The following is a 24,186-nucleotide window of genomic DNA, read 5'->3' on the forward strand; positions in this document are numbered from 1 at the left end:
AAGCAAAAGAGCGAACATAGGTACGTCTGTTAGAGCAATATATAGTTTTGCGCATAACTTTTATTTCACGCTCAGCTCTATTCAAGCGAAAATGTTAAAATTTCTCCTGCCGAGCTGTCAGTGGTGAAACTCTTCCATCTCGACCGAGTTAGCCAAAAATATTTTTACGATCTCCGCACCGTGAACCTTCTCTATGATAAACGTTCTCCGCGTTGTATGCACGATACATACAGTAGAAGGTGGGGTGCGATAAAGCCATGCGAGATAACGCCATATGGCTCTATCACGCTTCGCATTGAGAGATAATGCCATTTTTTTTTGTCAATTGTCAGTTAAAGCCATATGACCTTATCTCTCATATGAATTTATTTTTCATTGTGAATGTGCATTTAATTGTTATTCATTGCACCTGGCAACTTTCTTAATCAATGTCATATTGCATATTGTCAAATTGCATATTTTCATAATCCACGTATTTTGTGCTTTGATTAAAATGGAAAATCAAGAAATAATTTTTGAATATAAGTTGATTTCAGGTTTTAGGAAAAACAGTTCTTTATTATTAATTGAAAAATCAAATTTTCAAATATAAATATATGAATAAAAATGTTAAATATTTTTAATGTTATGTGGATAACTGTTCAGCTGCAGTTGCCATTGAATTTAATAGCACAAGATTTTGCCGTAAAACAGAGAAAAGTGTCAAGAACGGCCACAATCATGGGGAACAAAGTGCTTTAATTGAAAAATTAAAGTTAATAAATTCGATAAAAACTGAAGGGATGAGTGCATCATTAAAACGTTCAAGTGTGCGAGATATATTTGATGCACAATGTAAAAAATAGAGGGAAACATCACATTCAGTGCAGTTCGGTAAAATGAGTAGGCATTTGATTCATATAAAACAAGAAAAATATCCAAAAAATCCGATGACTTTCGAAGAAATTATTGAAGTTTATAAAAATAAAGAAATTGCATCAAAATTCACAATGCCCAGATATGAGGAAAATGACAAATTTTATATTGACACTATGGTAGAAGAAAATTTTGCCTATTCATTATTTGTGTCTCCTACCATTTCTAATGCTATTAAAGGAAGGAACCACATGGAACAACGTAATTATATAGTTGATGGAACATTTAACATAGTACCTATTTCAAAGAAATATAAGCAATTGCTTATAATTCACATTATTCACGCAGACCATGTAAGAACTTTAAAATTAAAATTTATTATTTATCTTAAAATAACTCGATCATTTTTCATTATTTTTCAGGCATATATGTTTTAATGTCTCATAAGTCAGAATCTGCATATAAACATGTTTTGCAATATTTGCAGTCAAATGTCATCGATTTGAAGCCGACGTCAGTAATCATTGATTTTGAATGCAGTTTACGTAATGCTTTTAAAAGCTTATACCCAACAGTCAAAACGGTTGGATGTTGGTTTCACTACACGAATGCTCTTCGACGGAAAGTTACGCAAATTCCTAAATTCACAGCTAAATTGAACAGAGATAAAAATGCCAAAAACCTATTTTCCAAATTTATGTATCTACCATTATTGAAACCGGCTAATATTATAGAAGCCTATAGCATTTTAAGACAAGATGCTATGGATGTAAAATTTGTTAATCCAACAAATAATACAGAAAGCTTCTTTAAACCATTTATACATTACTTCGAGCGACAATGGATGAAAAAAGTGAGAGAAAACTAAATTACATATACATTAGGCCGGGTCGATTTGTGGGGAGGCAAAAAATCGCCCATTGCTCTATGAAAATCATATTCTAGAGATCAAAATAAGAAACTTTGCCCAAGGAACCATACCTCTGAAACGAATTCTGATGTCCCCCCATTTGGGTCGAATTTTTGGGTAGGGGCAAATTTTGAAATAGAATTGAAATTACCATTTCATTCTTATTACCTCTGAAAGTGAGGAGAACTAAAGCAATAACCACTATGGTATTTCAAAAAAAAATAATAAGTGAAGTGACCATTCCAAATCAAAAAGTTTACAGTGAATTCACCATCCTCTACACCGCAAGATGAAGCAACTACATCAACAACTATCGAAAACCCAATGAGTCATATACCCAAGCATGATGTTACTGTTTTTGGTGTGTCTACTGATTTGACTGATCTTAATTTACCAACCCATCTGGATATCTTGAGATATTATTTTTACATAAGCGAACGTGCTAATAGCCCTGACAGACGACAGCGCTAATATGCATTAGCGGGCTTAATTTACATTTATTTGCGCATTTGACCCATATCAATGCAAGTTTGTAATGCACAAGAATTCCGTGCATTTGGTTGAATTTACGAAATTTGAGTAGGCAACACTGCTCAAAAATGGCCGATTTTTGCTATTTATTGACAGATGGCGCACTTTTGCTATCCATTTTTCCAACATTCTTAACTTTTTTGCACACATTTCCGCATTACAATCAATTATTGCTATTAATTTCACTCTATTATCTTTTAACGTAGATAATAATAAACGAATTTTTTCGTTAAATTTATATTGATTTTCCAAAATTACCAAAATTTCTTTTAGTAATTTATCTTATTCATTTTTATTTTACTTTTTTTTTAATAAAGAAACAAATTTTACTATCAGCTGTCTAAATGCACAAGCCTGCCGTCTGTCACCATAAAATTTCAATTCGTTCGCGTTGCTTATGGCGCATTAATTTTGCTCGTCTGTCAGGGCTATAAAACAGAACAAAAAAAGTTTTCCCATAAATCATTCACTATTCAAGTACAAGATAAGTTGATTGGAATTTGGGAAAAACTTGGTATGGGAATAATGCTGAAAAAAAGTGTATGTAATAAATTGAATAAATTGCTTGACAAGTATCAAGAGCAAACCAAGAGAACAAACAACACCCAACAATTTACAGAGTATGTAAAATCTCTGGAAACAATTTTTTACATTGGAACATGTAAATGAGATTTGAAGGCAGCTCCATGTGCATGCGGCTGGGTTCCCGAACGCCTCAAAGAGTTCATGCACGATCAACATAATCAGAGAAGACTAACAATGAATGCATTTATGATGGAAACTGAAGAGCAAGGAGCAACATCTATGCCATCAATGCCAACATACCAAGATCCCGATGATTCAACATACGCACCGCCACCGGTTCAAGAAGATATGGATAGAAGCACAAGTTCACAATACACAGAGAGATACGATTGTTTTAACTTTGCCTTGGTATGCGACAGATTTGGTGTGCCTGACAGAGTAGCATCAGCATTGGGAACCGCTCTTTTGCAAGATTTTGAAATTAAAGATAAGCATGGGAAACCTCTCATCATGGATAAATCGAAAGTTCGCAGAGAAAAAGAGAAATGCAGACAAGAAGTGCTTCGCAAACGGTTAGACGATACCAATTTGTTAGCGTTTTCATTCGATGGCAGAAAAGATGATACTTTAACTGTTTAGGCCAGCGCCTAATTTCTTTTTACCACCCCTAGTGAGTGTATAACAAACCATTGCCAGTTAGCTGTTGATAGCTTTCACTCAACGGTTAACAGCTTTCACTCAACTGGCAATGGTTTCGTTGAAATTCCCGGTTAGCAAGCGATCCTGCTAATCAGCTAGGGACACTTCTGTTTAGAGAGCGAAGCGAACCAAGACGTTTTTTTCCACCGGCCACCACAACAAGCATCACCACAACCATAAATGTAAGTATTTTTTTTGGTAATCAAAAATTAATAAAATAAAATTGAAAACATTTTAATGCTATATGAAACACAAACTTTGTGGTTTTATTCACTAATTCTGTTTTCCCGATTTTTTTCATATTCTCAACGATCGACGCATCGACCACGCAACTGATTCGTCGACCGTACGAGAATTATTCATGGTCCTTCGAGCCGGATAAGAACAAATATATCAATACTCAGTTTTTGGCACTGTACACCAGCGGACAATAAGCACCGATCTCTGTTGCACAAACACAAGCGAGGCGCTGCACACCAACGGACTTAAAACCGATTCTTGTTTCACTTCACAGCAACGCAGGCAAACCAGTTTTTGGCACTGTACACCAGCGGACAATAAGCACCGATCTCTGTTGCACAAACACAAGCGAGGCGCTGCACACCAACGGACTTAAAACCGATTCTTGTTTCACTTCACAGCAACGCAGGCAAACCAGGTACGTGATTGATTTAATATCACTGGGTTACAAATCGTTTTTTTTTTAAAGAAAAAAATAAAATAAAATAGTTGGTTTTGATCGTATTTATTGGTGACAAATCGTTTATAAAAGTGACAAAGTGACTAGTGGTTTTAGTGTTTCAGTGGCATAAGTACAAAAACAAAATAATCCGTAAGTGCACGGTTAAGTACCGGATTTTGTGCGGTAATATCTTTTCACATATCACTCACGGCACTAATTTTCGATTTTTTCAATTTTTCGGATTTTGTGCGGTAATATACTTTTCACATATCACTCACAGCACTAATTTTCGATTTTCTTAATTTTTGGATTTTGTGCGGTGATATTTTTTTCTTTCACATTTCACTTACGGAATTGATTTTTTTGAGTTTTTGTTTCTTTTCTATTTGTTCAAGAATCTTTTGTTTTTGTTTTTCTTTTTCACTGAGACACTGTACTTTTTTCACTTTCAAACACTTTCCTTTAAAAATTTATTGTCGTTGGCGTATCTTGGGTGGCGATCCATATACAGTGTGGCATATATATACTTGCGTACGTACGGTGTGCTGCAACTCACGTTTATTAAAAAAAAGTTACACAAAGCCAGATATAGTGCGATATCGGCTAAAACAGTCAAAAAATTTTCTTTTTCCTATTTTCTTGTTTGGTTGGCAGTGGTGTGCTGCAACTCACATTTATATTAAATAAAGTACCAAAGCCAGATATACTGCGATATCGGCTACTATAGTTAAAATTTTGTTATTGACCAGCCAGATATATTCCGATATCGGCTGAAACATTCAAAAAAAAAATTTTCTATTTTTCTATTTTCGTGTTTGGTTGGCAGTGGTGTGCCGCAAATAAAAATTTACAATAGTGGGGAATTATTTTCAAAGCAATTCCCATTATCTTTAGGCCAAAGTCTGCTCAGTCTTGAGTATTATTATATTTCTATCAATTCAAATTTGAAATTTCAATTCTTTTTGTCAAAATTATGGAAGCTTTCATGCGCCTAGTGGACTACGTTGTCGAATACGAGTCCGAATTCAGTGCTGCATCAAAGGACATCTCGAAGAACGCTCTTGTGATGCAACAAGACGAGCTGAAAGAGATGTGGAGCAAAGCGAAAGCTGCCCATGACGACCTCAACAGCAAAGGAGACATGTCCTCAAAGGACTATGCCCTTATTAAAAAAAAATTCAAGCTAGGTGGTCAGTGCTATATACGGTGCATGGGGGCAATGAAGGATATGTCTGAGATCCTCTCAACCCCCAAAGACACAGAAAAATCTGTTGAGGACCACAATAACCACTCCCTTCCGCCTTGCGATACGGATGTTTTCAAAGGGGACTACCTTTCATGGCCAACATTCCGGGATATGTTCACGGCCGTGTACATCAAGAGCAAGCGCTTGTCACCAGTTGAGAAGTTGTACCACCTCAACAAAAAGACACAAGGGGAGGCGAAGGTTATTGTGTCTAAATGCCCTCTCACCAATGACGGTTTTGCGATGGCATGGAAGGGTTTGACAGATATGTACGAGAATGAGCGTATTCTTGTCGAAACCCAAGTCGACATACTTCTCGACTTGCCTTCAATCGACAAGGAGTGCTCAAGCTCTATAAAATGGCTACAGCGGGAGATCAACAGCTGCATCTCCTGCCTGACAGCCAATAAAGTGGACATTGGGAACTGGGACCCAATCATAATCCGCATATGTTCCAAGAGACTGCCACAGGCCACATTGGCCCTATGGGAACAGTCTGTAAAGAACAAGACCAAGACATCGAAGTGGGAGGAATTGGACAACTTCCTCACGGATAGATACCGTGATTTGGAGGCAATAGAACGTGCCAAGAAATCGTCCAATTCCGCAAAGCCTGTCAGTGCACCCACACAGAATAAATACAACAACAATAGCCATCAGAACAGACTCGGCGCCTTCTGCAAAAGGTGGAAAACGGAATACCTGAACGAAATGCAGAAACGCATCAAGTGGAAACATCCAAAGACAAATATAAAAACAGGTGAGCTTGTCGTCATCAAGGAAGACAATTTGTCACCGAACGAGTGGAGATTGGGTAGGATTGTCAACATACACCCAGGTGCTGATACCCGAGTGCGAGTAGTTGACATTATCACCGAAAAAGGCCAAGTTACAAGACCGCTTGCCAAATTGGTCTTACTACCACCCTACGAGGAGGAGAACTTGGAGGCACACCCTACTCAACACAACCGTTCCCCAGCCACATCGGAAGCCTAGCTTTCCGACACACTTACTACGATCTCACAAAAAAAATCAATTCAGTCAAAAATTAGATATGGTCCTTTGCTCACAACCTTTACTAAATACAATAAGTAGTAAAGTGAACAAATAAGTACAGATATATATGTAATTCAATAACTTTCATAAGTATTTTGCTCACTTTTCAAAGTGGCACATTTAAACAAGTTTGTGTGTCTGTGTTCTAACAAAATCTCTAATACGAAACTATAAGTTGCGAGCTGATCGTAAATGCTGCATGTTTTGTAGAAAATTTTCAACATTAAGTCCACATCATTTTACACAATATGTTGATGGTAACTAATTTGAATTTAATACAAATAGCATAAATTAGTCTTAACTGAACATATTTATAAACAAAATGCACATTAATTTTGAGCTAAAAGCTATTTAATGATTGATTCTTCACCTTTATCTAATGAGTCTTACAAATTGTAATTCACCCTCTTTATTCCATGCCAGATCACAAGTATTTTGCTCACTTTTCAAAGTGGCAGATTTTTTTTTCAGATTCTTACAAAACGGTTAGATCAACAATAAGCAGATAATTCTTAAGCATAATAATTCACAAGTCACAAAAATCAATAAATTCAAAAATTAAATAAATATATAATAAATATTTTATACACTCAAGGCATGTATTCTTCACGTCATTTAATGGTCGTGTTATTATATCAACTTACCCCCAGCGTTGCCTTCCTTACGTGCAGCATTCCGTCCCTTGAGCCATAGCGTGTTGGTGGATGCGTCCAGTGCGTCCAATGCGATGAACATAATTTCCCGACGAATTTGGGTAATCATAATTGATAACATACTGCAAATCTGCCACATCTAGACCACGAGAAGCGACATCAGTGGCAATCAAAATATTCGACTTGCCATTGCGGAAATCTTTTAGCACTGAATCGCGTTCAGGTTGCGACTTGTCGCCATGTATGGAGGTGGCAGTATAACCTTCGTTGCGAATAATCTGCAAGATTTCCTCGACCTTGATTTTAGTTTCGAGAAAAATAATTATTTTGTTATTATTATTTGCAGCATTGTTTGTTGATGGTGCAATTTCTTGAAGTAATTTGACAATGCGCTGAGGTTTCTCCATTTCTTGACATATTTCAGCCATTTGACGAGTGTTGTGATTAGCCGAGAGGTTCATTGAACCAATATCGATGGAAGTGTGATCTTTTAGGAAATTTCCGGCAAGTGCCTGCACTTCGTTAAGCCAATTTGCAGACCACATTACTACTTGTCGATCAGGACGAATTTGTTCTATTATTTTACGGATTTGTAGTTCGAAGCCCATACCCGGTTTACGATCGGCTTCATCCAGTACCACTACAACAATATTCCTTCGGCGGGAAGTGTTTTTATTCCGTAAATCTGTAAGGAAAAGAAAATATTTAAATAAATCAGCGAATTTAATTATAGCCATCTACTTACCTTTTCACCCGGCTGTCAAATATTTCTGCGCACGTGCCCACACATAACCAAAATGCGGAATGTCAATCATTACATACGGTGATGCCATGCCGTCAGTTTTTAATTCCCCTTAAAAACTTTTTACAACAGTGAATCTAAAACTGTTGTCTCTCAAACTTTTGCTAGCAAATAGCTAAGTTGCAAACCGAAAGTCTCCTTCTACAGCAGCACATGTATGCATTGCCCTTGAATTTACTGAGCAAGAAGTATTTTATTGACAAGAAAGAATTGAAAATAATTATTAAACCAAATTGTATTTAACATTTTCTTTGGTGCCAGGCCACTTTGTCGAAAACATACGACAAATAAAACGATAACGACATAAATTTGATGCTAAAGGCAAAATGTTTTTATTTTATTATTATTTGCAACACTATGGTAAGGTAAGGCAGGTCACACCACATGAGGCCGCCTACACACTATGGTAATGTAAGGCAGTTCACACCACGTAAGGCCGCCTACACACTATGCAATATATGTATAATATAATTTATGCACTTTTTCTCGCCACCCAATCAGTTGTAGATAATATTCCAAGCAACACAAAATCGTCAACAAATTCATTTCAGAAAGATGACTCGCTATGGAAGCTTAAAGAAGACCGCGGCGCTACACCCGAACCGGTACCCGCTTTCTTGCACGCTGTGCAAGGGAAAGCATCCATTGCGGCTCTGCTCGTCCTTCCGGGCCAAGACACCGGAGGAGCGCCTACGGGAGGCACTCATCGGGAAGTATTGCATAAATTGCCTCGCGGTCAACCACCGGTCAGCGAACTGCCCCAGCGACGCACGGTGCCGGCGCTGCAACGAGAAGCACCACACGATGCTCCACATCGGCGAAAATACCCGTCGCCGCCCCGCAGTGCCTCAAATCCAATCATGGAGCGAACAAGTAAGTTCCGATGATGCCCTCTCCATTGATGCATCAGACTCTGGAACGGAGACTAGGCCTCTCCAACCAGAACCGGAGGAGGGAGAACTCCTTGAAATCGGAGCGGAAACACGGCCTTTCCCATCACAGCGAGGGGAAACGGAAACCCGGACTTTCCGCCCCCTTCTGCAACATGAACGTCGCGGACACAAACGCCGTCTGCGCCGTCGCCAAGCGCACAACCCGGCCAGACTGGAGACCAGGTCTCTCCAGCTGCACCGGGCTAGCTCCTTCAGAGCCGGGCTAACAAATCGAGCCGGCAGAGTGGCTCATTCCTTGCTGCCAACGACAGCCATCTTACCGACGGCGGTAGTGAAGATCGAGGCAGGAGGACGCCTACACCTAATCAGGGCGCTCATAGACGCATGCGCCCCTACGTCGCTAATTGCGCGCGACCTAGCAGTAGAATTGAAATTGGAGCAGACGCATATCGGCGGTCAACGCGGCTGCCTTGTAGTACTGCGCGGCAGACACGGGACAAATACCCGCATCTCAACCCACGTGAGGACAATAAACGGCTATATGCGCATCAGCCCGACCACCACATTGGACTCCGACCTAGCAGCCCCATACACACACATCAAGCTGGCGGATCCAAACTTCTATAAGTCATCGCCGATACGCTTGGTGCTCGGCGCGGATGTGTATTCCCGCATCATGACCCAACAGGTCATGCCACACACATTTGGGCAGTTCCTCGCTCAGGGCTCCATCTTCGGCTGGGTGCTCTCGGGTACGGCCCGGTACTAGATTAAGCCATGTTAGTATTTATTTTTTTAACTTATTCTATTGTGTTTTTTTGGAATTCTCACTTAGAATAAGTATTGTTTTTTGTAAAAAAAAAAAAAAAATATATATAATTATAATAATGAATAAACGAACTATCTGTACTCATATTGTACCATAAATTTGTACATCGTTGCGGTGGTCGATGGACATTTAATTTTTTGTTGCTCACCGCAAGGGGGCCGGTATGTTTAGGCCAGCGCCTAATTTCTTTTTACCACCCCTAGTGAGTGTATAACAAACCATTGCCAGTTAGCTGTTGATAGCTTTCACTCAACGGTTAACAGCTTTCACTCAACTGGCAATGGTTTCGTTGAAATTCCCGGTTAGCAAGCGATCCTGCTAATCAGCTAGGGACACTTCTGTTTAGAGAGCGAAGCGAACCACGACGTTTTTTCCACCGGCCACCACAACAAGCATCACCACAACCATAAATGTAAGTATTTTTTGGTAATCAAAAAATTAATAAAATAAAATTGAAAACATTTTAATGCTATCTGAAACACAAACTTTGTGGTTTTATTCACTAATTCTGTTTTCCCGATTTTTTTCATATTCTCAACGATCGACGCATCGACCACGCAACTGATTCGTCGACCGTACGAGAATTATTCATTAACGATAGATAAAATTGATGAGAAGTATCATACTAGGATGGTAAAAGAACCTCATCTTGTTATTTTGAGAGAACCCAATTCTTGGTTTGATTGGTTACGTAAGACTGGAACATGAAACCGCTGAATACAAAACAACCAAATGAAATGGTTTTTTCAACGATAAAAATATATCACTGGATACATTAATTGGAACATGCACTGACGGTGAGCCAACAAACACTGGCCCACACGGTGGAATTACACGACGATTCGAATTGCTGTTAAAAAGACCATTGCATTGGTTTGTTTGCCTTCTACACTTCAACGAACTTCCGTTTCGGCATTTGTTTGAAGCTTTGGATAAATCAACCAGCACTGGACCAAGATCGGCAACCGGAAAACTGAGCCGTCAAATCGAAACTTGTGAAACTCTTCCGGTAAGTTATTGATATCACTCATTTATTATAATTATCAACCATTCTTAATTATTTTATTATTATATATTTTTAGGTGGTGGACGGCTTCCAGAAAATTGAGTTGAAAAATATGCCCCCTGCTCCAGAAAAAAAAGAATTTTCCACCGATTCGAAGTACTTATACGACATGGCCCATGCAATTTCTAGCGGCGTGGTTCCGGTGGATCTGGCTAACATCAAACCAGGGAAAATTGTACATTCTCGGTGGTTCACCAAGGAACTAGATTAATGCGATTATATGTGACAACGGAAAATCCAGATGCAAATTTAAGAATTCTGGTTGAATTTATAATTAAATGTTATGTGCCAATGTATTTCAATATCAAGTATTACGAGCTCTGTCGTGTACGGCAGTGCATTATTTTTCAAGTTCATTGGTTGGTCACGATTTCTAAAACCTCGTTTACGCAAAATTGTCAATCAAGTAATTAAAGATAATTCATATTATGCGCATTCGGAAAATATTTTGTTATCAATGTTGTTTGATGATAGGAAAGAAAAGCGCGACTGTGCTATCAAGTAAATTCTACGCTATCGAACCGATGTTGACGAGCCAATGGAACTTAGAGTTTATAAAAAACCAGATATAAACTTTAATTGCACAAGTTATACGGAAATGATCAATTTGAATGATATAAATATCGTATTTGAACCACCATTCACGCGAAGCATTCCGTACGATACATTGAAAGAATATATAAATCAAGATGATCCACCGTTTAATGATAAAAAATTCCATCACACATACAAGGAACGGAACGACATGTTCAATTGAAGCATGTTCGCGAATAACGTTGTAAGCGACAATTTTTTCAAAACCGGTTTTTTTGCAGATTACTGTTATAATGGCTCTCTTTTATCAATCCAAATCAAAATTAGGCATATTATTGAACTTGTTCGTATTCAAATCGCATTTTAATACAAGCACTCAGTGGAATAACGTTTCAAGTGACTTATTTATTGAGTGTACAATGGCAAAAACTGAGTGTTCTCGTGTGCTTGATAAGTGTGTTAGAGGCTCCAAAAGAAAAATAAATTTAGAAAATTGGAAAGATTTCAATAATAAAAAGCTAAGAAATAGTGGGCAATCTTATATTAATAGAAAAAAACAAGTTATAGTTACCAGCAAAAAATGTCCCAAAGCAGGTATGGTGGAAAAACGTTTTAAGTACATAATTTTTATATCATATACATTTTGAACTATTTTGTAATAGATTTTTGATTGCCATTGTAATTTCCATTGTGCAAAACTTGATAATGAACAAATGAAGAACCTTTTTGATAACTTTTATAGCAAAAATTATTACGAGCAATGTTTATTTCTATCCTCACTTCTTGAATTGAGCGAGCCTAAAAGAAGAAGAGTTGAAGAGGGAGTTCTATACGAAATACAACAGTATTTTATTTTTTGGTGCTTTCAAACGGGAAAAGAGAGAGAGTGTGCAAAAAAATGTTTTGTCACACATTTCAGGTAAATATTTTCTTGTTGTTGTTTTTCGTTGATTTTTACTTTACTTTTTATTTTAAAATATGAAGATAACGCAGCGCAGAGTTCAAATTTTGGTTGAAAAAGTAAAATATGGGAAAAACATTGATGATCAGCGAGGAAAACATGAAAATCATCCCCACAAAATCATAGAACAGAAAAAACTGAGCGTTGATGAACACATAGTAAGCTTTCCCAGCCAAGAAAATCACTATGGTCGTTCAACATCTCGAAAAGTTGTCTTAACCCCAATTTAAATATTAAAACAATGTACGGATACCCAAATTTTGTACAACACATATAAGCACATTTTTCATACAGAACACAAACTACGATTTGGTTTCCCAAGAAGTGATACTTGCAAGGTTTGTGACAAGTATTTTACTGATATGATTGCCGCTGAAAATACGGAACGATTTGAAAATATTCAAAAATTGGCGACAGCTCATCACGAGCAAGCAGATAAAGCATATGCGCAACTTCGAGATGATTCCAACGCTGGCAAAAATTCACAAAATACCGTAGGCATATGTGTCGATATGCAGCAAGGGATTTTCACACCGAATCTCACACATTCTGATGTATTTTATCAGCGACAGTATTCTAATTATAATTTTGCTATCAGAAAATACGATCGATATGTACACATGGCACGAAACAATTGCTAAAAGAGGAGCTGCTGAAATAGCTTCATGTATTTGGTAACACATTACATCAAAATTCAGTATTCTGGAAACTGATCAAATTAGAAAATTGATTATATATATGGTCCGATAGATGCGTTGGACAAAATAACAACTGGACTATGATTGCTTTGTGCCACAGCCTTCTGATCAAATACTTTTCTGAAGTGAATCAAAAATTTCTTACTTCAGGGCACAGCTTTCTGCCATGCGACCGGGATTTTGCACTTATCGAAAAAAAGAAAAAAACAGCTCAACTTTATACACAGGCAGATGTGTGTCATATGATTCATTTTGCAAGGCCTTCGAATCCATTGCAGATTCATCAAATGGCTCTATATGAATTTAAAAACTTCGAGATGCTAGTCAAAAATTTATATAGAAATCCTTTGTGCAAAATAACTGCTGCAAAGTGGATACAAATATCTAGAGACGATCCAAACACACTTAAAATACGTAAGCAGCATAGTATAGCAGAAACATGGACTTCTTATAATTTGCGCTCAAAAAAAAAAATAAATTTTGCGAATTATACTTTGCCAATGCTCAGGAATGATCCAATAAAAGTAAGTGATGAAAAGAAGTAGGACCTTCTGGCAATGGCGTCGTATTTACCAGAAAACTGTGCACAGTTTTATAAACAATTGCCATGAAAGATAAACCAATACATATATTGATACTCAATACTATTTACTACATATCCGTTGTGAATTACATTTTGCGGAAATATCGTTTAAATTTATTTGAAATTGTTTAGTGCAGCAGTGTTCACTTCACCTTGCTCTTTTGCTTACCACTTTAATTTCTTTAAATAAAAACCACTCGGTTAACTTATTAAAATAACTCCACTACGGTTTTAATGACAATTAAATTATTTACAATATTTGGTAGATGAGTTCAAAGGTTCTTTGCACAATATTGCCGAAACTACGGTAATTTTAATTATTGTTTAATATTAAAAATAAGATGTGCGGATATCGAAAGGCGCGAGGTCACAGCGACGATGTGTAAGCGTTATCTATGGCGTAAGTATCGTATCGTAACGAGACTGAACTTGAACTTTTTTGTTGACCCTCATTTAGCCATCCCGCAGGCCGGGCTGCAGTAGTTCGGCGTCGCACCGTCCGGTTTCCTTGCGTTGATCTACCCGTGCTTGGGGCAGCTGGCCGACCTACATCGCGTCGTGGGGTCCTGTGCAGCAGCGTATGATGTGGTCTGCCACACGTGTGGCATAAATCGGCTGACACACACTCCTGCGTCCCATGCGTGTGCGACAGGCAGTTGAGGCAGTGCTCATGTGCCTGGGCCACACGCTGTCGTTGGGTTGGTGTTAGCTCCTTAAAGAGCCCACAGTGTTGGAGTCGATGTTTCCGGCGACATAGCGGGCATCGAATGCGACGCGGCTCGACTTGAGCGGATGGCGCTGATGGGGCTGCTCGTGAACCACTACCAGAAGCAGCAGTCGATACTGTCGCATTGGTTGAACGGGGCGGAGGAGTAGGCCCAATACGTGGTCCGTTGGTGGCTGACCGAACAGTTGGTGTTGTAGGCATGTCCACGTCCATCTTGAACTCTGTAAGAAATTGTATTTGAATATACATGGTAGTATATAAATAGTATATATGCTTGTGCCACGTTAGGTGGCATGACTGGGTCGTCGTGTTGACCGACCATTTTTTTTTGTAATTTTTATTGTTATTGTTAACGGTTGGTTGCGGGTTGCGATTTTATTGATTTATTGGCATTTGCGTTACGGCATTATATTCGGATTGTTTAGTATCGGTTTTTCGTTATTATCCGCGGTTGGTAGAAAGCATAATTTAACCAGCGGTCTGGTGAGTATTCCGCTTTGAGTACGGAGATCAACGACGCGGATGTGACCCTCTGAGCCATAATGGAGCTTTTCTATATGGCCAAGTCGCCACTCGGTAGGTGGGAGACAATTGTCGTTAATAAGTACACAATCTCCAAGCTTTGGCGCATTTTCTGATGTTTTCCATCGATACCTCTTGTGGAGGTCCTTTAAATAGTCTTCTTTCCATCTGCGACTGAAATTATGATGGAGAATTTTAATTCTTTCCCATCGATTTAATAAGGATAGCGACTCCACGCCTGGCTCAGGTGTGGCCAGAATGGGTGCTTCTTTGAGGAAGTGCCCTGGTGTTAGGGCTGTGAGATCTGAGGGATCTTGCGAGAGTGTTGTTAGTGGCCGTGAATTGAGAACGGCTTCAATGCGGATTAATAGTGTTGTAAATTCTTCGTAATTAAATTTGTAGTTTCCAGCTACCTTTTTTAAGTGGGATTTGAAGCTTTTTACAGCTGATTCCCATAAACCACCCATATGAGGAGCTCTTGGGGGGATGAATTGCCAATTAATGCCTTGGGGGGCGTACTTTTGTACAATCTCAGGGGAGACTTGTTTAATAAAGTCCACAAACTGTTTTTCTGTGGCTCTTTGAGCTCCGATAAAGGTTTTTCCATTGTCGCTCATAAGTTTGGACGGAAAACCGCGTCGTCCGACGAAGCGAGCAAATGCCGCGAGAAAAGCCTCCTTTGTCAGATTAGTACATAGCTCGAGGTGCACTGCTTTTGTCGTGAAACAGACAAAGACAGCCACGTAGCCTTTCATTAGGGTAGGAGACCTTAGCATGGATGCCTTTATCTGAAAAGGCCCAGCAAAATCAACACCTGTGATAGTGAAAGGCAGAGCGAAGTTGCAGCGTTCCGGTGGAAGTGCTGCCATAATCTGCGTCCTCATCTTCTGTTTATGCATAGTGCAGATCTTGCACATGAAAATGCACTTTTTTATTTGAGGCTTAAGTCGGGGAATATAGAACTCTTGGCGGATTATATATTGCATTAGGCGATGTTCCGCGTGCAACATTAGTATATGTATATACTTGAGTAGCAATGTTGCAAGTCGAGACTTTTCTGGTATTATTAGAGGATGGCGTTCGTTATATGTCAGGCTTGAGTTAGCAAGCCGACCATTAGCACGAAGCAGACCTTTCGTATCCAGAAATGGATTTAGTACTAAGAGTGAGCTCTTTTTGTCAATCGGCTTCGATTCTCTTAGTAGTGACATCTCGCAGCTGAAGTGGCGCGACTGAGTATAAGTGATAAGAGCGACCTTTGCCTTCTCTAGGTCTAGGTGCGTCAACGTATCGCATGGGAAATTATGTGATCCCTTAACTTTGCTTTTGAGTTGTTCTATGAATTTGAACATATAAGCGACTACTCTGAGCGCTTTTGGAAACGAGGAAAATCGTTCAAGGATGTCGGCATCATCCAATAATGTGTGAAAGGTGGCGATTTTCCGACCTTCTGGGGCGATAATGTTGCGCATGGGGGATTGTGGCCAAGAATCAGGAGATTCTATCAACCATCGAGGGCCATTCCACCAGAGGGTGGTAGTGGCAAGGTGCAGTGGCTTGCACCCTCTTGTACCTAGATCGGCAGGATTATCAGCACTGGCTACGTGACGCCAAGTGGCTGATCCCACTAGGTCAAGAATTTGAGACGTTCGGTTAGAAATATACGTCTTCCATGCATGTGGTGGTTTTTCCAACCAGGCTAGTACAATTTCGGAATCGGACCACATATAGAGTTTGCATTTTGTCATATTCAAATGCATTTGCACCATGGCTAATTTTGAAAGTAGTAGTGCGCCACATAACTCAAGTCGTGGGAGACTTATGGTTTTTAAAGGTGCCACCTTTGCTTTTGCTACTAATAAGTGGCTTGTGGTCGTGGTGCCACTTTGCGTGCGCACATAGATAGTAGCGCAGTATGCCTTTTCTGAGGCGTCACAAAAGCCATGTAATTCGACTTTGTGTTCGGGGGAGTAGTTTACCCATCGTGGAATTTGAATCTGAGAAATGTCCTTCAGATTGTTTGCGAACTGGGACCATTTTTCTAAGCGAAGAGGTTTCACTTGTTCGTCCCAGTCGGTTCCATCTAGCCATAATTCTTGTATTAAGACTTTCGCTTGGATCATAATTGGCGAAAGCCATCCTGCGGGGTCGAAAAGTTTTGCCACCGAGGATAGAATCTGTCTTTTTGTGATGGCTGATAATGCGGATATGGACTCTGTCGTGTATGAGAACTGGTCCGATATCGCATTCCATTGGATGCCTAAAGTTTTGTTGTGCTTTCCTTTTCGAATTTAAGGAAATTAGTGTCTAAAAGATTTTCTTTAGGTATGTCCTTTAAAATATTAGGGTGGTTCGCCGTTATCTTTTTCAACGGAAACCCTGCTGTATTGAGCGCTTGTGTCACTTGTGCTAGTGACTCGTATGCCTGTGGAAGATTGTGGCTTCCAGACAGAATGTCGTCTACATACGTTTGTGTCTTCAACACTTGTGTTGCCAGAGGAAACTCTGACTTTGTGTCTTCTGCCAGTTCGTGGAGTGTACGAATGGCGAGGTATGGGGCACAGTTTACGCCAAAGGTAACTGTTTTTAATTTAAAGTCGCGTAATGGACTATTGGGAGATTTTCGGAAAATAATTCGCTGAAAATCTTGATCATCATCATGTACGACTATTTGTCGATACATTTTCTCAACATCCCCATTAAACACGTATTTGTATATACGCTAATTTAGTATGAGGAGCATTAAATCTGGCTGAAGCGTGGGTCCCGTAAATAAAATGTCATTTAGGGAATTCCCCGAACTTGATGATTTTGATGCATTAAAGACAACTCTTACCTTTGTGGTTTTTTTGTCTGGCTTTATTACTGCATGATGTGGCAGGTAAAAAGAATTGTATTTACTTTTTATAATTTTTTCACCAGGGTTGACTTCCTCCATGTGGTTTAAATGGAGGTATTCTTCTAAAACCCTATCGTATTCTGGTTTTAGCTCGCCTTTTTTAAGTAGGTTTTTTTCCATACTTAAAAACTGTTGGATAACAGAGGTACGAGAATGACCTAAGGCGAGTGTGTGGGGAAATTCTGGCTTTAGTGGTAGTCGTACGACGTACCGGCCATTATCTAATCGAGTAGTTGTGGATTTGTAAAAATCCTCACAATATCGATCTTCTGGGGTTGTGATTGATATGGGGGGAAGTTCTTCTAACTCCCAAAACTTCTTGAGTTGTGTATTGAGGTATTCGTTTGAGATTTCCTCAACTTGAGTTGTTATTGTTGTGACTGGTTCCGCAACTAGTCCGCTTAGGACCCATCCGAAAATGGTATTTTGCGCCAGAAGTGTTTTTGTAATTTTCTCAATACCTTCGAGAATAATTTGAGGTATGAGATCGCTACCTAATAGAATATCTATTTGAGCGGGAGTGTTGCAGTTGGGGTCTGCTAACTTAAGGTGTGAAACCTTTTGCCAATGCTTGCTATTTATATGATAGCTTGGAAGCATGTTTGTTAGTTGCGGTAAGACAATAGCTTCTGCTTGAATGCGCTTATCCGCTTGGGGGGAAATAAGGGTAATGGGGCAGATTTTGTTTGAGTTTTGTACTACTCTTCCGCCCATTCCCGTAATTTCAAAATTAGCTAGTTTTGTTGGCAGTTGTAGCCTACTTTGTGCCCTTGACGCTATAAAAGATCGTTGAGATCCTTGGTCTATTAAGGCCTTAAGTTTAAACAGTTCTCCTCGGTGCTCGATGGAGACCACTGCTGTGGGTAATAATACACTGCTTTGGTTTTCGCTGTGTAGCGTTTGAGTTTTTAAAGCCTTTGAGCAGCATGGTGCTTCTGGGCAATTTTCTGAATTTTGTAAGTCGGGATTTGCTGTTGCAACTAATCCCGTAGCTCTTTTAACATTAGCGTTGTTTTGAGCTAAGCTGGAAAAATTTGTAATGTGAAGCATTGAGTTATGTCGTTTATGGCAATAAACGCAATTAAATTTGCTTTCACAATCTTTGAGCGCATGCGCATGAGACAAACAATTAGTACAAAGTTTTTTTGTTCTTACGAAATTGTTTATTTCGTTAATGTGTAGTTTTTTAAATTTCTCGCAAGATTTCAGCCTGTGCCCTTCTTTACACAGTTCGCATGACGTATGTTTATTTTGTTCGGAGGTGAACGCTTGTGTTTTGAAAAAACTACGATTTAAGTTGTTGTTGTTACTCGCTTGGGGCTTACTGAAGCTTCGATTTAGGTCATGTTGAACGTTTTTAGTTCTGACCATTTTTTTATCTACCCTTTCTGCAATTTCGTATTGGGTAGTTAAGAAATCGTTCATTTGTTGCCACGTTGGGCACTTTCTTCGTGATGAGAGCGATTGCTCCCACAAAAGTAACGATTTTTCTGGTAATGCGGATGTGCATATATTTACCAGAATGGGGTCCCAATTGTCTGTGGGAATATTCTGTGTCGCTAGAACCGACAAGCAATTAGAAACAGTGGATTGAAGTTTTATAAATTCTTCACTTGTTTCTTTTTGAATTTTTGGTAAATTCATCAATGTTGTGACTTGTTTGTCTACTAATATCCTTTCGTTCTCGTAACGAGCTTTTAGGGCTTTCCAAGCATAATTGAAATTTTCGTCATTAAGAGCGAACTGTTTGACTAATACCCCTGCTTGACCTTTTGTTTTGTATCGGAGGTGATACAATTTTTGTGCATTAGATAATTTTGGGTGGTTTATGTAAACGGCTGTGAACATGTCCCGGAAGGACGGCCATTGTTCATAACCACCATGAAAAATTTCAGTGTCACAGGCGGGCACCTTGAGGTGGATGCCTGAACTCGCCTCTTGGCTTTGCACTTGTGGCAGCTCTACTTTCGGTTGTGGAGTAGGTGCAATTGCTTTAATTAATCTCAATTGATCGGAGATCATAGCTCTCGTTTCCTCGTACTGGTCTAAGCAGTGTTCATATTTGGAGTATGCTGAAGATTTGAAATTTTGAGGTAGATCTGATTCGTCAGATTCTACAATTGCGTCATACGCAGCTTGGAGACGTGTCCAGAAATTGCTTAGATTTTCTTTGTTGATTTCTAATACCGATTCAGAGTTATCTTGAATCGGTGAAGATGAAAATCGAGTGCAGTATCGAATTAGACTGTCACTCTCAGCGATAAACTTAGTATAGGAAATATCTTTCATCTTTTTTTGCTTTGTAGCACCTTGCTTCGAGCGTGTAGCATCAGCAGGTGTACATGGGCTCTTTTCTTCTGAAGTCATTTTTTGTACTTTTAAATACTGTGTTTACTTAGATTCCTTAGAATCTCCGTCCATTTAGATAATATGATAAAATTGGAATATATATATGAGAAAAGAAAAATTCTCTCAGTGTACTTATGATAATAATAAGTACGCTTGAAATCTTTAAGATAAAAAGTTTTTTTTTTTTGTTGTATACGCAATGTATCAAATAACGAACGCGTATTTCGTTTTACTTGTTCCCGGTGCTTATGGATTAAGCTACTAGTTTGTTATTGTTTTTGTCTTTTATTTTATATAATGTTTCGTACTCGTTAGAAAATACTTGAGTATACGAGCGATAATGTAAAAAGGAGAAAAAGGTTGATGACCTTTGTACATATATAAGTTTGCACAATATGTGCGTGTTTATGTGCATACGTAAGATGCAAAAAATTTATTTTTTTGTTTTGTTTTGTTTGCAATCCTGCTTGCTTGTGCTTAAACAAGAACAAGGGGTATTGCTGGAAAGGTGCCGATTTGGTCTTTGAATATAAGTATGTGTGTGTGTGAAGACTTGAAAATGGCAATACTTATGTATTTGCCTTTCCTTTCTACCAACTCTTAAAATCTTTGGTGTTATTTTGACCGTATTTTTTTTTTTAATTAGTAAAATTTTAAAATTTTTAATAAATTAAAATTTCGTATTTATTTTTTTATTTTTTCCAAATTTTGTAAAATTTTGTGTATTTTTAATTTAATTCTGTACCCTATGTGCGTTGTATATTCCGGCATAGGCAAATTGTATGCCGTATGTATGTGCGTATATTATTTGCCGTACGGATAACGCGGGAATAGAAAATCGGTGAAGTGCAGGTATACACTTTTGTTAATATGTAAAATTTAATTTTCGTTATGCTTATTCTACATACATGTGGGTGTATGTTGCATTAATTTTGTTTCTCCTCACTCTGTTTCGATATGCAAGGTATGTACATATAAAAGTGGTAACTATTGGCATATATGTATGTTTGGTTTTGTTATTTTTACTTTCTCTTTTTAAATTTCGCAATTGCCCTAGCTTACTTTTTGCGCAATCCTGCTTATACTGGTTTGAGTATAAGGGGTATTGCCGGAAAATTTGTCAAGTGAATACTTGAAATTTTGTTTTTTGTTTTTTTGATTTTTAATGTTGTGTGTTTGGATACACAAATGTAAGCTTAAGTAGGCCTTTTAACAGATATGTATATGCCGGTATATATAACTATATATATATATATATAAATACATATATGTCATACTATATACCGTTCATACATATATTGAATGTACATATAATGTACCAAACTGTTTTCGGTTTCCCGGAAATCAACCGTAAGTTCGGACAGTTTGGTAGCAACCGTTCTATTAAAATTTACAGGATCGTATACAGTTTTAGAGAGATCAACTGTAAATATTAACATACATATATGCAAATAAGTATAAGTCCAAGCTGCTTCCTTGTCCGTTTCCTTTCCTGTTTGGTGTTCCTTGTTCCGTTGTTGTTGATTTCCCTTTGTTGGTTGGCTTTTTAGGTTTTTATTATTTTTACTATTATTATTATTTTTTTTTGTTTCACATTTATAAAAGTTTAATTTTCACAAAGACTATATTTTTTAATCTTCGCGCCCGTGTGGATTTTTTGTTTCGTTTTTTTTTTTTTTTTTTAGTTAAATAATATTTCGCGCCCGACTTTTGACATTGTTATTATTATAATTATTATTATTTTTTTTTTGCTTTCTGGTTTTAAGCACTGTCTTGTATGTATGTATATGTATATTTATTTGTTTTTTTTATTATAATTTTTTTTTTTTTTTGTTTTGGGAATCGCACCACGGAACGGTTTCGTGTCCGTTTTTCAAACCGTTTTTTTTTTTCCTATATATGTATATATGTATATGTCACCTCACGGCACTTTTTTTTTTTTTGTTTTTGTATGTGTATATGTATGTATATGACACGGCACCTTGTATTTTATAATATTTTCTGTATATATTGTATGTGTCACCTCACTTTAATTTTTCACAATTTTTCACATGAATGTTTGTATATTGGTATGTCACTTTTTACTTATTTTGCCGCTTGAATCTTGTTTTTTTTTTTTTTTTTGTTTTCCAAATAGTGCCTTTCTTAGCGGCTCGAAGGACCAATGTTTAGTGCAGCAGTGTTCACTTCACCTTGCTCTTTTGCTTACCACTTTAATTTCTTTAAATAAAAACCACTCGGTTAACTTATTAAAATAACTCTACTACGGTTTTAATGACAATTAAATTATTTACAATATTTGGTAGATGAGTTCAAAGGTTCTTTGCACAATATTGCCGAAACTACGGTAATTTTAATTATTGTTTAATATTAAAAAATAAGATGTGCGGATATCGAAAGGCGCGAGGTCACAGCGGCGATGTGTAAGCGTTATCTATGGCGTAAGCTACGTTTGCAGATCGTAACGAGACTGAACTTGAACTTTTTTGTTGACCCCCTTTTCACCAGTGTGGTATGTGTTTGCGTGTGTGGATGTCCTCTCGCGTGTGGGTAGTGTTGATGTGTGGGTCCTGTGGAATGTAGGTTCTGTGTGTGTGGTGTATTGATGGTGGTGGTGTATTCGTGTAGTGGCATTAGGAGGGGGCGGCTTATCTCATTTAGCCAGAAATAAAAGATTTTTCGTTTTGTTTATAACCTTCTTTGTTTGTTTGTATTACTGAAATACAATTTTTTTGGTTTTGAAACCTTTACTTTCCAAATACGTTGACGGAAAAACGTTTCAAACGCCATCCTACTATATGTTATGCATAGTGGAATAACGTGTTAACATCCATTTAATTTTGGATATAAAGCGTTTTTCCATTTAAAGAGTTTAATTTCGTTTTTTTTTTAGTTTAACTATTTTATTAATTTTTTATTTCAATTTATTCATTCTAAATAGACAGATTACTATTGAAAAATAAAAAAAAAATTCAAAATAGATAAAACTTTAAGCTTTAAACGTTTATTTCATTTCCTGAACATTTCTAAATCTGTCGCTTACAACGTTATTCGCGAACATGCTTCAATTGCTAGCTAGGGTTTCCAAACGGGTTATACCGGAAAATGTAGAGGCTGTTATGGCGACGACATTAGAGAGCCGTGCGAAATTGCCCAGACTTGAAAGTGAAAAAGACTTCAAACAATAATTTTTTTTAGTTTCTTTTCTATAACTCACTTAAATTAATTTTTTCATTTACATATGTTCCGACTAAATAAATTTCTTAAGAGAAAAAATAGATATTATTAGCTCATTTTTTCATGTAAAGGCCAAAAATGGTGATTTTTTGAAATGATTGTATGGGGAACCCCCCAGGGGAGTTCCAGGGGGTGTGCCACTGGCATGGGTGGATTGGTCGTCCAAAGTTAGTGGGGGTCGGTCATACATTTGGACTCGATTGGAGAATTTTAAATGGGTCAAAGTGGGATTTTTCAAAATTTGCCCCTACCCAAAAGTTCGACCCGAATTGGGGGACATCAAAATTCGTTTTAGAGGTATGGTTCCTTCGGCAAAGTTTCTTATTTTGATCCCTAGAATACGATTTTCACAGAGAAATGAGCGATTTTTAAATCGACCCGCCCTAATATACACTGAAGAGCAAAACTGGAAAACTTTGATGTACTGTATTTAATATTCAAATTTGAAATTTCTGACACAAATTTTTAATTTTTTATTGTGTTACGGTAAAATTCGTTTACGCGTGCGCGATATTGGCGAGCAAAATCAGCCATACAACGGTCTTTTATCCAACAAATTGGCTACCCCAAAGCAAGGACTACCGCTTTTAACGCAAAATGTTGTTCCAGTCAGATGGTCGCTCTTGGTACTGGTCAAACACCTCAGGACCACTTCAACCTCATCAAGTATCGCTTGCGAGAGAACCGGATTATATTTCAACAGGACAATGATCCTAAGCACTCTTCGAAATTAGTGCAAAATTGGTTGTCGCAAAGTTTTTCAACAATGAGGTGGCCTGCGCAAAGCCCAGATATGAACCCCATAGAGAACTAATGGAGTTATCTGGTACATGTATAATTTTATAAAATTTTATTGTTTTAGGAAAACCCTATAAACTTTTCAGTGTATAAAGAACCTGTCAGGACAAGTAATTCTGTTGAAGGTTTCC

General features: G+C 38.0%; 2 protein-coding genes across 4 annotated transcripts in view; one reads left to right on the plus strand and one right to left on the minus strand.

The window, feature by feature from the left end:
• Positions 1–24,186, minus strand: part of LOC125779273 (uncharacterized) — an 854,525-nt gene that overhangs the window by 374,516 nt on the left and 455,823 nt on the right. The window lies entirely within an intron of this gene.
• Positions 8,515–11,191, plus strand: LOC125779358 (uncharacterized). 3 transcript variants are annotated; one of them, XM_049460675.1, is made up of 3 exons: positions 8,515–10,093; positions 10,283–10,690; positions 10,764–11,191. In XM_049460675.1, exon 1 carries the CDS (start codon positions 8,515–8,517, stop codon positions 9,619–9,621), a length of 1,107 nt encoding a protein of 368 aa, XP_049316632.1. In that variant the 3' UTR covers positions 9,622–10,093; positions 10,283–10,690; positions 10,764–11,191. The 3 variants fall into 3 exon arrangements, with proteins under 3 accessions (XP_049316632.1, XP_049316633.1, XP_049316630.1); XM_049460676.1 differs by having other exon boundaries at positions 10,311–10,690; XM_049460673.1 differs by having other exon boundaries at positions 8,515–10,690.

The sequence above is a fragment of the Bactrocera dorsalis genome, chromosome 6 (assembly GCF_023373825.1).
Source record: "Bactrocera dorsalis isolate Fly_Bdor chromosome 6, ASM2337382v1, whole genome shotgun sequence".
NCBI lineage: Eukaryota > Metazoa > Arthropoda > Insecta > Diptera > Tephritidae > Bactrocera > Bactrocera dorsalis.